The 13,437-nt window shown below is 38.2% G+C and overlaps 1 protein-coding gene across 4 annotated transcripts in view; it reads right to left on the reverse strand.

Moving 5' to 3' along the window:
• The window catches only part of LOC5564119 (POU domain, class 6, transcription factor 2), a 458,131-nt gene that overhangs the window by 394,528 nt on the left and 50,166 nt on the right, over nucleotides 1–13,437 (reverse strand). For all 4 annotated transcript variants that reach the window (XM_021855444.1, XM_021855443.1, XM_021855442.1 and 1 more), the window contains exon 2: nucleotides 3,881–4,310. In XM_021855444.1, the coding sequence (XP_021711136.1) occupies nucleotides 3,881–4,189 (309 nt within the window). In that variant the 5' untranslated portion in view covers nucleotides 4,190–4,310. The remainder of the gene's footprint in view (nucleotides 1–3,880; nucleotides 4,311–13,437) is intronic.

Below are 13,437 nucleotides of genomic sequence, written 5' to 3' on the forward strand. Positions count from 1 at the left end.
GTCATATTAAATTCCCATATAATCTCCTTGTCAAGTTAGAAAAAAAAATCATTGAAATTGCCACAGATGTATTTTACCAGACAGTTAGAAAAAGTTCCAATGGAATTATCGCAAGTTTTTCTGGTCAAATAGACGAAAACAATCTTGTAGTTGTCGCTTAAAAACAGAAATAAACTATAATGACGAATTATTACAGAGAACCATTCTCAATGATACACCGTGATCACGGTGTACTATATTGAGAACGTGATATATTCCGAAAACTGACAGCTACTTGACGACGTCAGTCCTATCCAGCCTGCAGACACCGCCCATACAACCCCATTGGAAAATAACGAGCAAACATCTCTGGTTCCCACTGGGAAGTGGTTCCCACTGACAACTCAATGTTTGTAAACAAAAAGTCGTTTAAGGACTAACAATCGAGGAGGGCGAAATCTTTTTTGCCGAAAAAATATTTTCTTACAACAACAGTTACCGTCAAACGGGGTGACTTGCAACACTTTTCAACTTCAACCAGGCGAAACCATGATCTAAACGTCATCTAAAAATCTAAATTCCTATTTGAACTTTTAATGGCCGACCCTCCTACAGAATGAGATGACAGAAACTGTATTGCAATATTTTATCATATTAAGAATCATAAAATTAATTTTTTTAAAAGTCCTTGTGCTCAATGCTAATTTAGTTTTTGCCAACACAATGTTGATATTTTTTATTAGTCGCACTCGTTAAGTATTGTTACTCGTGTATTTAAAGCATTCGAACCAGTACAAGAGCTTTTTGATTACCTATTTGTAAGAAAGTAAATGAGATATTTTTGTATGGGAAAATGAGGCGTTGATTCATCCAAGGTCCAATATTTTAACTGAACCATATTTTAAACGAGTTTTTGTAGTTGATTGATTAATTATTACTCTTTTGATTATGAAGTAGACATAACAAAAAAGTTTTTCACTTTTATTTAACCCTAAATTGCTTGAAAATCAAGTGTTGCAAGTCACCCCGCATAGGTACATTTTTATAAAAAGTACTTTTATTGAAAAGTTGTTGCTACAATTTTGTTAAATAAAATGCGTCGTATTATCACTAATTAGTTATAGAAACACCATGTAGAGTATTAATTGTGTAAATTAATTGTACCTCATGTTTTTAGACCACGATTTTGAATCTTCATCAAGTATCAGTTTTTGAGACATTTAAAAGAATTATGTTTAATGTGTAAAAATATTTTTAATAACTGCTTTAATTGTGGCCACTACTTGAATTGTGAGTCACATTTATTGTACCACCGATTTATAAGAAGTTTTCTTTTGATATTTGTATTTTATAGTACCAATAGATTGTAAATTGCAATGTGTTGCAAGTCACCCCGTTTGACGGTATATTAACACATATAAACGGTTGCAAACTATTCGTTTGCAGTACAGCAAGTTAATATGAGTTGATATGGTTAGCGTTGAACACATTAAAATATCGGAGAAAAATTTCCCTAATATGGTAACGCCAATGTACGTTGTTGCTCTTGAGTTTGATGCTGACCTCGAAAACATGGCTGCCTAGCACGGGCTGGTCCTATCCATCTCGAACAAATTTGTGAATATGATCTAGTAATCCAGATGATTTACGGTACGATAGGAGTGACGTCACATGTTTACAAATAAATTCGATATTTACACCAGTAAAGAGCCTGCTTTGTTAATTTTTATGCCTTGATCTTGATAATATTGTAATAAGAAGTATACATTTGTCATACATGGAATAGGCAAAATGATTGAGATAGGCAAAATTTTGCCTAATTTCAAATACTTATAACTTTGATGTAAACTGATGAAATTGGATGTATCCGGAAGCCATCGACGGCAAACTTGATCTAGTTTTGGGAACTTCCTCGACCATGCAAATTGGCCACCGGACAATGGAGATGTTCCGGATTTTCGAGGTATGAATGCCGGCGGATGCATTAAGATTCGTTGAATATCTTCAGAAATATGACCATTTCCGTGAAACTGGTTCCGGAATATGGTCAATTATGTTTGTATTTCCAATCATGTATTTAATATTCGCAGCTATATCTAAGCGAGCATCAAACTTCAAGATGATGCTTCCGGCAGTATATTCAAAAAAATTAAACGCACTGACCTCTCTATAGTAGGTTCCAGGTGCCCTGACGGAAGTGGCCAATTAGGAACATGTTCGGAACCATATCAATATTATACATTCTATATATTATTTAAGATTTTTGAAGTTGAAAGCTTCGGAAGCATTTCCAAAACCACCGACTGTCATGACTACTCTATAGTAGGTTCTAGGTGATCCGGGGGATGTCGCCAATTCATAACATGTCCGCAATGTCATAAACATGGGTATCAAATATCAAGATTTTATAAGGTTGTGCTTCTGGAAGCATTTACAGAGCAATTTATTTATATGATCACTATATAGTAGGTTCCAGGTGCCCTGGGGGAAGTGGTTAATTAGAAACATATTGTTCTAATCAAATCTTAATCAGTTGAATGTGTGCTTAAGGCTCAAGAATCCATCATTCAATCATCGGCAATCATAAAAAATTTAAAATCTATTTCATCGATCAAATTTAAAGAAATCTTCATGAAAATCTATCACTGCATTGAAGATAGCAAGTGCAATGCAGTCTTTAACATTGCTTCGGTTTTGAGCAAAAAAACTGGTGTTGAAAATGTGTAGAGCAATAATGGTAATTTTCCTCTTAATAGAGTAGCAAAAGCGGTAACCTTAGACCAAAAATGAAATAAATATGTTGTAGTGAGTGAAGCTCAAACTGGGTACCTGTTCTGCAACTGAATTCGTTAAAGAAGTTTGATAAATTACAATACACATTTCTCAGAACTTTTGCTTTTTGCTCAAGTTCCTTAGGAGCCATGAATGTTTGGACAACGGAAGAAACATTAACAAGTTTAGAAGAAGAAGTTCAAATGAATCTTTTTCGTGAGACTGTCGACCCCGTCACATGTTGGACATTTTCCCTATCTTTTGAGCTCAAAAGTATTTTACAAATTATAACAAATATCAAAGGAATAGCTCCAGCAATATTTCGCAATCTATTGAAAATTTCGATATCTTCATACAAAAAATAAACATAGAGAAAGAGGGAAAAGGGTTAAAATTACTGAATTTGGGAAACGGTTAATACAGGACGTTTCTATGCCACGCACGTTTCCATCCCAAATTCGCTGAAATGCTTATCTTTGAGCAGACACAAACCCCTTCTCCACTTGGACCCTAAAAAGTTAATGAGGAATCTAACACAAACTGCCGTACGCTAATTAATGAAACTTTTAACAGAAGTGTTTCAAACCTCTAAATTGTGTTTTTGATGACCTATTTAATATCAGTTTTACTAAACAAAAAACTAGAACTTTTGCTTAGTTTAGTGCTAGCCTATTCTAACACAATGCTGAAAAGCGTTGGTGGCTTCGTTTTAGAATGCAGTCGGAGTTACTAGTGATAACTTTAGAAGAAAAATCACCACAATCATTCAAACACTGTAAAACAGATGGAACTGTTATGCTAGTATGAGCAGTGCAATCAACTACCATCACGACCTTATACGAAAGAACAACCTAAATTCTTCTCTCAGACCCTAATCATCAATATACAGGTTGATAAAAACGGAACATACCTGAAGTATTTTTTTTTTCAACTGAGATACTTTGCTTTCGTTTGAGGTGCAATAAATTCGATAAAATTGCATGCTTACTATGTTTTCGTTTCTGCTAATCATCTTGATGATCATATCTTCAGAAACTATGCAAACTCATATCAACATTTTTGTTTGAATTAGCAATGTGTCATACGAAAATCCCCACCTTACTGCAAATAAAATCCCATTTCCACTCACCTCAATCTTATAGCTCCCCAGACGATGATGATGCTGCTGCTGCTGTTGGTGGTGATCGCGATCGTTCTTCTCGGCCGCTGACGACAGACTCGCACTGTAATGGGACGCGATCGAGTTGGCGAATTCTAGTTCTTTCCGGACGGTGCTAAAATCATGGCCTGCCGCTTCACAGGGCATGTTGATACCGAGCATTCCACAAAGTTTATTGTTGTTGTTGATGGTGACGGTACCGACGCCTGGATTGTGGACGTTATTGTTCTCCAGTAGTGATGTCCCTGTTGATGGTGGTGGTTGTGCTCCTTCCGCCATATTCCAACATCGGACACTCAGTAACGAAAACAACTACCAAGCATGGTGCGTTCGTTTAAGGTCGAGGAATTTTGCTGAATTATTGTGGACTCGAGTGGGTGTCGACTTGAGCGGTTTAAAACTAGCGAAGAGAAATGAAAAGATAAATTAAACTTGTTGCCGGTCCTTTGCGCGCATGCTATAGAAACAATTTAATTAAGACAAAATGTTATGACTAAATTCCAACGCACTGAATGAGCAGTGGCAAACTGGTTAAGGATCCGAAAAACGTTGTTTTAGAAAGGTGATATAAAAATATAAGACTTTGCTGAAGACAAGCTAACAGATTCGAGTATTTTTATAACAATAAAAAAAAAGTTTAAGGGGTGCAGTCAACCCTCCGTACCTTGATATTGAAGGGACCATCGAAGTAGCCATGATAAAAATTTTTATAAAGCATCTCTAACTCTTTAGAAGATTATGATTTTAAAATCAAATTGAGACATCAAAAGCAAAAAACCAAACCAACGTGGGCGCCTTAAAATTATTTTTCGCCAGATTGCTTGGATTGTCAAATTGATTCATATTACTTCAGCAACGACAATATTATCTTCTGATATTCATGGCTTGCTTACAATCCATAGCGAAAGTGACAGCTCAGAAAAGCCGGTCGCGTGAAATTAAAACAACTGAGCCGAAAAAAAATAAAAACAAACACTCAACCCTTCTGCAAACGTCAGGCGCTCACACACGTCGCATCTCACTCTCTTTCTCTACGACCGACCACTCGCACAGTGCAGTCTGCTAATGGACACCCAAGTAACATTACGACACGCGGAGGAGAACGAGCGGAGCAAAACATGAAGTGATATATAACTCCAGTGTTTTTAAAATTAAATCACATTATAACATTATAGCAGCGAAGGAACCTTCGGTGGCGGCGGCGCTGCGAATTGCGTGGGCAGTGAAATGAATTGAGAATTTTTCGCCGAATCTCCCCTCGCCGCAGCCACCCATTCGCACAGTGGACCAAAGCTGATGAAAAATTAATAAAAAGTTGGTTATGTTTTGCTGACAGTTCAACAAACCTCTTGGATTTTTACTTCTCGAACATTGACATTCAATATACTTAGGAGCCTATGTTACAAATCGAGCAGGTTCAAGTGACTCATCGGTAGTCACTGTCGATCAAAGTAAGCATACAAATTTCAGAAGCCCGTTGATTCCATAGAAATCTTGTCACATAGGATGGAAACTGTCATAAAACTCGAATAACAGAGCCAAAATGCCTTCCTTAGCCGAGCGGTTAGAGTCCGCGGCTACAAAGCAAAGCCATGTTTGGGTTCGAATCCCGGTCGGTCCAGGATCTTTTCGTAAAGGAAATTTCCTTGACTTCCCTGGGCAAAGAGTATCATCGTACCTGCCACACGATATACGAATGTGAAAATGGCAACTTTGGCAAAGGAAGCTCTCAGTTAATAACTGTGAAAGTGCTCATAAGAACACTACGCTGAGAAGCAGGCTCTGTCCCAGTGAGGAGGTAAATTCCAAGAAGAAGAAGAAGAAGAAGAAGAAGAAGAAGAGCCAAAATGCCCATCGATAGTGGAAGAACAAAAGGCTGTAATAAATCTCAATCAAATTATAAAACCTTCATCCAAAACTTATTTTTAAGTCCAAAATTTTATAAAATTTATGTAGAAGCTAAGGTTTTTCTTCTTGGCATTAGTGAGTTCCACAGTTTTTAACTGAAAGCTTTTTTTTTGCAAAAGTTGCCATTTTTGCATTCGTATACCGTGTGGCAGGTACGATGATACTCTATACCCATGGAAGTCAAGGAAATTTCCATTATCTACTGGTATTCCAAACGATTCCAGCAAGATTTATGCTTTTTGGCCAACTTTTGTTCGGAGTACAGCCACAGTGCATCGAGATTGCCAATGACGACGACGACGACGCTGCACAAAACTTGCCCCATTCATGCAACAATTTTTACAACCAACATTCACGCACAGCCGGCTCATATGAGGCCTCGATGTTCTACGGCCGAGAAAAGGTTCGGTTCATCGCAGCATGCGACGGCGAAGCGGTCCTCCAAGGTGTCAGCCTGCGTGTGGCAACGTGGTCTCACTTAGCGCTAGAGAGAAAGAACGAACGGTTTCGCGCGGAGGAGGAACAGCCGAAGGGGTCCTCCATAAAACGCAAATTAAATTAAGAAGAAAGAAATTTTACAATGGAAATAATTAAGAGATTTTAATGTGGCTGGGTCGAGAGGATGAAAGTGTCAAACGAATGGGCCCGATGAGCGTTGAGATCGTGCTGGTTTCGAATTAAGCGAGCGCCGCGCGTTCGTTCAATCGAGATTGCCAAATGGAACACAAGCTTGCAGTTTTGTGCATTTCTTTTCACGTTTTGACCAAGGATGGTTAATCAAGCGACGATGATCGCATTTTCTTTGGGATAAGCTCGTTCTAATACCAACGATGGATTTGTAGGTCAATGACTTTCATATACAGGTTGATTAATATTCCTTTCAATTAATGTAAATGATCATATAAAACATATGATCGTATGAATTTTAGTATCAAGTGTATAATCAGTTTTGTACATCTATAGAATTTGTCTTGGCATTCCTACCTGTGGGTTACAACAAAATTCTAGCACAATTATTTCAAGATTTATGACATATAACAAATATTATTTTTTTTTTAGAAGCACTTTGAGTTGATGCAGGAAATTGTAACATAATTAAAACAAAATCAGTTAAAATAACAAAGGCTTTTTCAAATTTGTTTCAATTCAAAACATATTCATAAAACAATTTGTTATAAAAATTAAAAGCAATTGCTTATAACAAATTATGTTATAATCATGTTAAAAAAAATATCAAAATGAGTTATGTTTTTTTTTTTTTTTTGGAATATAGTGACATTTTGGTTTAGATTATAACATATTTTTTCTTTCGAGACGAATGACTTTGTATTTAAAACCTGCTTTATAAATAATAATAATAACCAAGGATGGAAATCTAGTGATTATGATAAAACAAATGATGCATCGTGGTTGTTCTTTGTCATGCGATCATAGCAACAACGATAAACCCTTAGTCGTCAAGCCATCACAACAAACTTCGCTCCGCGAAAAATGAATCGCTCGGCATGTGTGCTAACGATCAATTGTTCGCAAACCGAATTCATAAATTTTGAAGGATTTTCACGCTTTAACTCTGCGATATGACTTCTAGCATACCATTTTTGATCCTAAAGTCAATCGTGCATGGAATGTGAGAAAGTTTATCCGTGAGTTTCAAATTGATTCGCATTAATCGCAACTTGTTACAATATCCGACAAACCCTTTGTCCTACGACAAACAGTTTATCGGATGCTCGATACATCTATGATTAGCGCGCGTGGTGAGGTGTTGAAATCATGTTGCTGCAAGAGCGATGGCCCTCTTGGACCGTTCAAATACCGTGTTGTTTGTCGTTAGAGCTGATTTTTTTCCATCCTTGATGATAACATATTCTGTTACAATTTTGTTTAGTGTAGAGGAAATTGAGTTATGTGTCGTGCCGTTCCGCCGGCATTAACCGGTCTGATTTCCGCTTCGATGCCATCGTCCGCGAAACACGTCCGAATGGTAGTCTGACCGAGCGGAACATTCCAAACTCTGTCATAAAATTTATCAGATGACGGCTGTCTTCATGGAGCTCAATATGAAAAAAGGCATTGCTTAAATCGATGGTCGAGAACCATTTGGCTTCTTTCAATTCTACCAATATATTTTCAAGTGTTGGCATTGCAAAGGGAGTGCGAAGGATATATTGATTTGGACCACGTAGATCAATCACCAATCTGAAGTCATCCTTGCCTTTTGGGGATCTACCCCATTTGGCATAATACCATTTCGCATAATGACGTTTGGCATAATGCCATTTGGCATAATTGCCATTTGGCATAATGGTCATTTGGCATAACGGCCATTTGGCATAATTTGAAGAAAACATTTCCTCAAATTATTGTTCTCTTTTGGCCTGATAATGATCTGACTATATGAAATGTAGGGTAGGTATACCAGTTATGGACATAATGGTTCCCCATTTCGCCATACGTGATAATTTGATTACTTTCAAATGTTTAATCATTCTATGTGTTCTAGTAATTTGATATCGAATGAATCTCGATGTTAAAACATTCAAAATTATTCAACATGTAAAAGTTTTCCAGAAAACATATATGGCCAAATAGGGAACCACTATAGCCATAACTGGTACACTTTCCCTATGTCATCTTCGATTCTAAACAATATAATAGAATGGTTTTCAACTTCCGACCAACGCCCTCCAAGTCACGCTTGTAGCTGTGAGCTCACTTTTATCAGTCTTATAATGCTTTTTGAACGCCTGTCTTTACTTTTTTGTAAAGCATTAGCTCAATTTTTGACCGTGGGTTGGGTGCCACGATTTTGTCGTAACTGCAACTGCAGCCATCTAGCCTAGCCTCAAAAATAAATCGATTTTTTTTTTAATAATGAGGGTACAGAAGTTAAGTATGAAGAACATCCAATGTTCCAAAGAAGGAAGATCTCAAGAGAGACGCTTTGCATTAAGTGCTACAACATTCAGTTGATACACGATTAATAATTCGCCTATTGTTGAATAATATGTGTGTTCCTAATGAAGTGTTCAACAATTAGCGAGCATTTAAATGCATTCAATAATTGGCGAATTACCACCCAATTAGAAAATTTGCCTTCTTTTAAACAATAGCTGTTCTTTTAGTTTTCAGCGTGGCGAATGATAGGCTCGCCATGATCGATGTTGTATTACATCGGATTGCCCTGGTACCATGTTGATTCCGAATGTAGGTCAATCTGGAGATGGGAGGGAAATGATTACGTGTTTCTAGCTTTAGGGAAACCGGAAAACTTCCACAAGAAAACATTGAGACACTACTCAATCCCGGACAATGCCCTTTATTCACCCAAAAGTGAAAAATACCATCGTCTGGCTTTCAAGGCATTAAACAATTCAAAACAGCACGATATGAAAGTAATGATTCGCTAAACTGCAAACTCAAAAGAACAGCTCATGTTTGAAAGAAGGTGAATATTACTAAGGCGCTGTCCATTAACCATGTGGTCATTTTTCGGAATTTCTGACCCAGCCCCTCCCCCTCGGGGTTATTTGTACATACAAAATTTTTAAAATTTATATGGACCGTACCGTGGTCTTTGAGCAGACCCTTTCCTTCCCCCCATAAATGACCACGTGGTTCATGGACGAGCACAAAATCTAAATTAATTATCCCACATGCTATGGATCTTCATCTACTCGATACTTTTTCAGCAATATGCTCAACCTCAGATGTGACAAGTAATGGCTTTACGTTGGTGATGTTATTATCATCAGCCTCAAACGCACACTTTGTGACTTTTTTCAGTGCGAGAATAGCTCTACATATTTTGAATTTTATAAATTAATAACACTTAGTCCTTATAATTGACATTGATTTGAAAAAGTGTCACTATATGCGGTTACAAGCAGGAAGTATTCTTCAGTTTTGCCATCTCGAAACCAACAGATTTGTATTAGTTAGAAATCGTAAGTAGAATCTGCATTAATCACCAACGCCGCATACAAACTTCAATGACGGCCTACTTCGTCTTAAAGTATTTCCTTGTACTTACTTCACATTAATTTCTTTGGGCTAAAAATCATTATCAATATTTTCCCATTCTTCCAGTAAATTTCACTTGTCCACTTAAATGAACGAGCACTTAAATAAACGTTTTGAAATGTGATTTTTTTTTTCAAATTATGCCAGATGGCCGTTATGCCAAATGGCTATTATGCCAAATGGCCATTATGCCTAATGGCTTTATGCCAATTGGCATTATGCCAAATGGCTTTATGCCAAATGGGGTAGAGCCCCTTTTGGGATAACCAGCATGGACGAGCAAAATGAAGGGTCCATCTCGTCTGTTACCCTTTCGATAATGTTGGCGGTAACCAACTGTTGCAACCTTTCTTCGACCCGTGGTTTGACAGCTATCGGTATATTGAAAAATATATTCCGGCATGGAGGCTTGGTCGTATCATACCGAATGACTACCGGCGGTATGTTAAATTTGGGAAATGCTTTTTGGGAGTTTATAGCCGCGATGTCAAAACATTGGAGCTGAGAATCTCGTGCCATGGACACCGGAACCTGAAGACCTAACAATAGCACGCTGTAACACGTCGCCGTAGGTCTGCCAAGTAATGACTGCGATTCCTTGACGATATAAAATTTTTCTAGGAGCATTGGCCGATCCTCCGATATGAACATGAATGCTTCGAATGTTCCTACCACCGGAATGTTGCCCGACACAGCATAAGCTTTGAGAGTTCGGTCGCTCCCGTATAGGATATTATGCAAACCTCTCTTGCAGTTTTCGTTCTCGACAATCTTGCTAAACGAATACTCGGTCAATGTGTTAACCTGCGCCCCAGAATCAATAAGGAAGTCACAGGGAAACCCCGACACTAGAACCTTTATTATTCCGTCATCTCTGATGTTCGCTACCCGCAAAATGACGTTGCCCTGCGCTGGGAGTGCTGAGACCTGTCGAATCGAATAATCTTAGTTAAATTAACACCTATGGAGTAATTTTCTTCTTTTTGAAATATTGTATGAAATAATATTTATCATTCTTTTCACTGTTCTTTATTGAAATTCAGTTCATCTCACAAAAATTCATTGTCGTTGGTGAGAAGTGATAATTATTTTCTCTACATTATTTCAAATTATCATTCGTGATGATTAAGGCATATTACTTACAGAATCCTGAAGCATCTGGTTTTCCGATTTAGTCTCCTCCTTAGCACTTACTGCGGAAATCTCCGATAGTGCCCTATCTCGAACGCGATCACTTGGTTGCTGCATCGATTTTCCTCGAACGAAGGTTCGGCACGCCCGTTGTAGGTGTCCTTTCACGCCACAGTTCCGGCAGACTTTATCCACGGCAAAACAGTTGACGGGTTTGTGGAACAGACTATTGCATCTAAAGCAACGCTCCGGAATTGAACTGTTCGATCCTCTCCAATTCACCTGGTTTCTAGCCCGCATTGCTCCGCCTCGTGAGTTTTGTGGGGTGCTGAATCTACCCCGACCAAAATCTTCTTGTCTTCCACCGAACCGCTGACGATTATCTCCATCTACTACCCGTGCTATTGATGTCGGAATTCGACCTCCATGCTTCTTGATGAAGTATTCTTCATTTAGTCGAATTGCTTCGATTTCCCGAACCTCGTCGACTAGGTCGGTAAACGTGCCCTTTCGACTCAACAGTTTAAGGGCCGTGGTGCGTACATCTCTATTCTGTGCATGCTCTGCCACTGTTCCTACAACTTCTTCAAATTCCTTGTCAGGAGCGAATTCGCATAATCTGGCTGTGGATTGAACCCAGCTGTGATTGAAGTTTTCCTAAATAATCTTAATTTTTAGCCACATGTGTTGGTCCAAAAGTTTCAAAGCTGGCACCAAACCAAATTACAAGCTCCACTAAAAACTTCCTACGATTAAAACAGCTTTTTACCACAATCTTTAGGACTTAATTGGGAATAAGAAAAAAAATAGTTATGGAACTAAACTCAATGATCTCTTTGACGGGGTTGATGGTCTCCGAAGATACAATGCTGCCATATGGAAAAAGTTTACTCTATGCGTGATGTGACGAAAATTTTGACCCGGCAAGGTATAGGAAGTATAATTTCAAATGCTTATATAAAATTAACCACAATAGCTATTTTAAATCTTTTCAGTACATATTGGTAGACTTCCAATGGACTACATTATAGACATATTATTTTGATTTTTATAATTTTTTTTTTTCAAAATCGTGTCGATTGTATAACTTATGATAAGTCTTGCCTCGTACACTTAACAGCTTTTAATTAAATTGTGTTTTTAATTTTCAGAAGCATTAAGAAATTAGCTTCCTATTCTTTGCCATGAAAAATATTCGGAGCTTCACGCAAAGGGTCAACTGTGGTAATTACCTTCGTAGTCTCGATTTGCCAGAACGGACAAAACAACCGTTTCCCAACGCTTCCATTCTTCCATCACTATATCACGCCTTTTCTTACGCCTGATACATAGGCAGTCTGCTAACCAAACAGCAAACCTTTTTGCCATAAAATTATAGCAGCCCTACCCCTAGCCTCGTCGTTGATCCGAACCTTCTTCAGCAACCAATGTGATCAGCACTGCCGCAAGCATAGCACCAATGTTGAGCCCAAGAGAAACCAAAAAAGGAAGACATTAGAAATGTGTTGGGTAAACTTGACTTTGTGTACATGAAGCTTTTGTACGATTGTTTGAAACAAGTTAACATCTGTGTTTGATTCCCCCATCTCGTCGGTCTACTTTTCCACCTTGTGTTCCCTCGAAATTCGTCTTGTTGTATCGTTACAGGTTGTCATTGTCCACTCCTCGTTCGACCAGCAGCAAAGCAAATACGTCCTTCCTTGAAATTATTGTAACCCCTAACCTCGACCAAACCGCGAGTTTTACGGTTCCTCAAAGTTAGCATAGTATATTAAGGGCCCTATTTTATAAGTCGAGTCGATCAAAAACGACTAGACTGGAGTCACTGTCGACCAAAAATTCCGCTCGACTCGGCTCTGTCACTCGAGTTTATCGACAGTTGTCACTCTATGTGACTAGATTACTATGGGAGTCGACGGGTGACATCTGAAATATGCATGCTTACTTTGATCGACAATGACTCCAGATGAGTCACATGAAACCGCTCGATTTACAAAATAGACCCCTAAGAAGACATCATGAAATTGTTAAAACAATCAAAAGAAGTCGGCTTCGTAATGCCTAATGAGGCATGAGCCTAGTAAATAAATGATTAAGTAAAAAAATAGCACCAATGTTTAACCTCAGATTCCTTGGTCTGCCTTTGGTCTTTCATCATCTCTTTCACGACGCCTTTAAAAATCTTCTAATAGATTTGTTTTCACGGAAATCATTATAAAAACGTCTATCCTGCCACGATACTTTCATATGATTGGGAAAAAGCAAACTTTCCCACCGATGAGTCCTTCACTTAACACTCCTTGAGCAGCCACAGCCCTCTCTTGCTGTGCCTGCATCTTTGGTGATCCTCAGTTGAGCGTCTCCAATCAAGAATCCAATAGTTTGCAGCACTAACTCATCTTTCGTCTTCCACTCAATCGTTCTTTCTTTATCTTTCGCTTCAGCGCAAAGGTATCCCCAGA

Source organism: Aedes aegypti, chromosome 3 (assembly GCF_002204515.2).
Source record: "Aedes aegypti strain LVP_AGWG chromosome 3, AaegL5.0 Primary Assembly, whole genome shotgun sequence".
Lineage (NCBI taxonomy): Eukaryota > Metazoa > Arthropoda > Insecta > Diptera > Culicidae > Aedes > Aedes aegypti.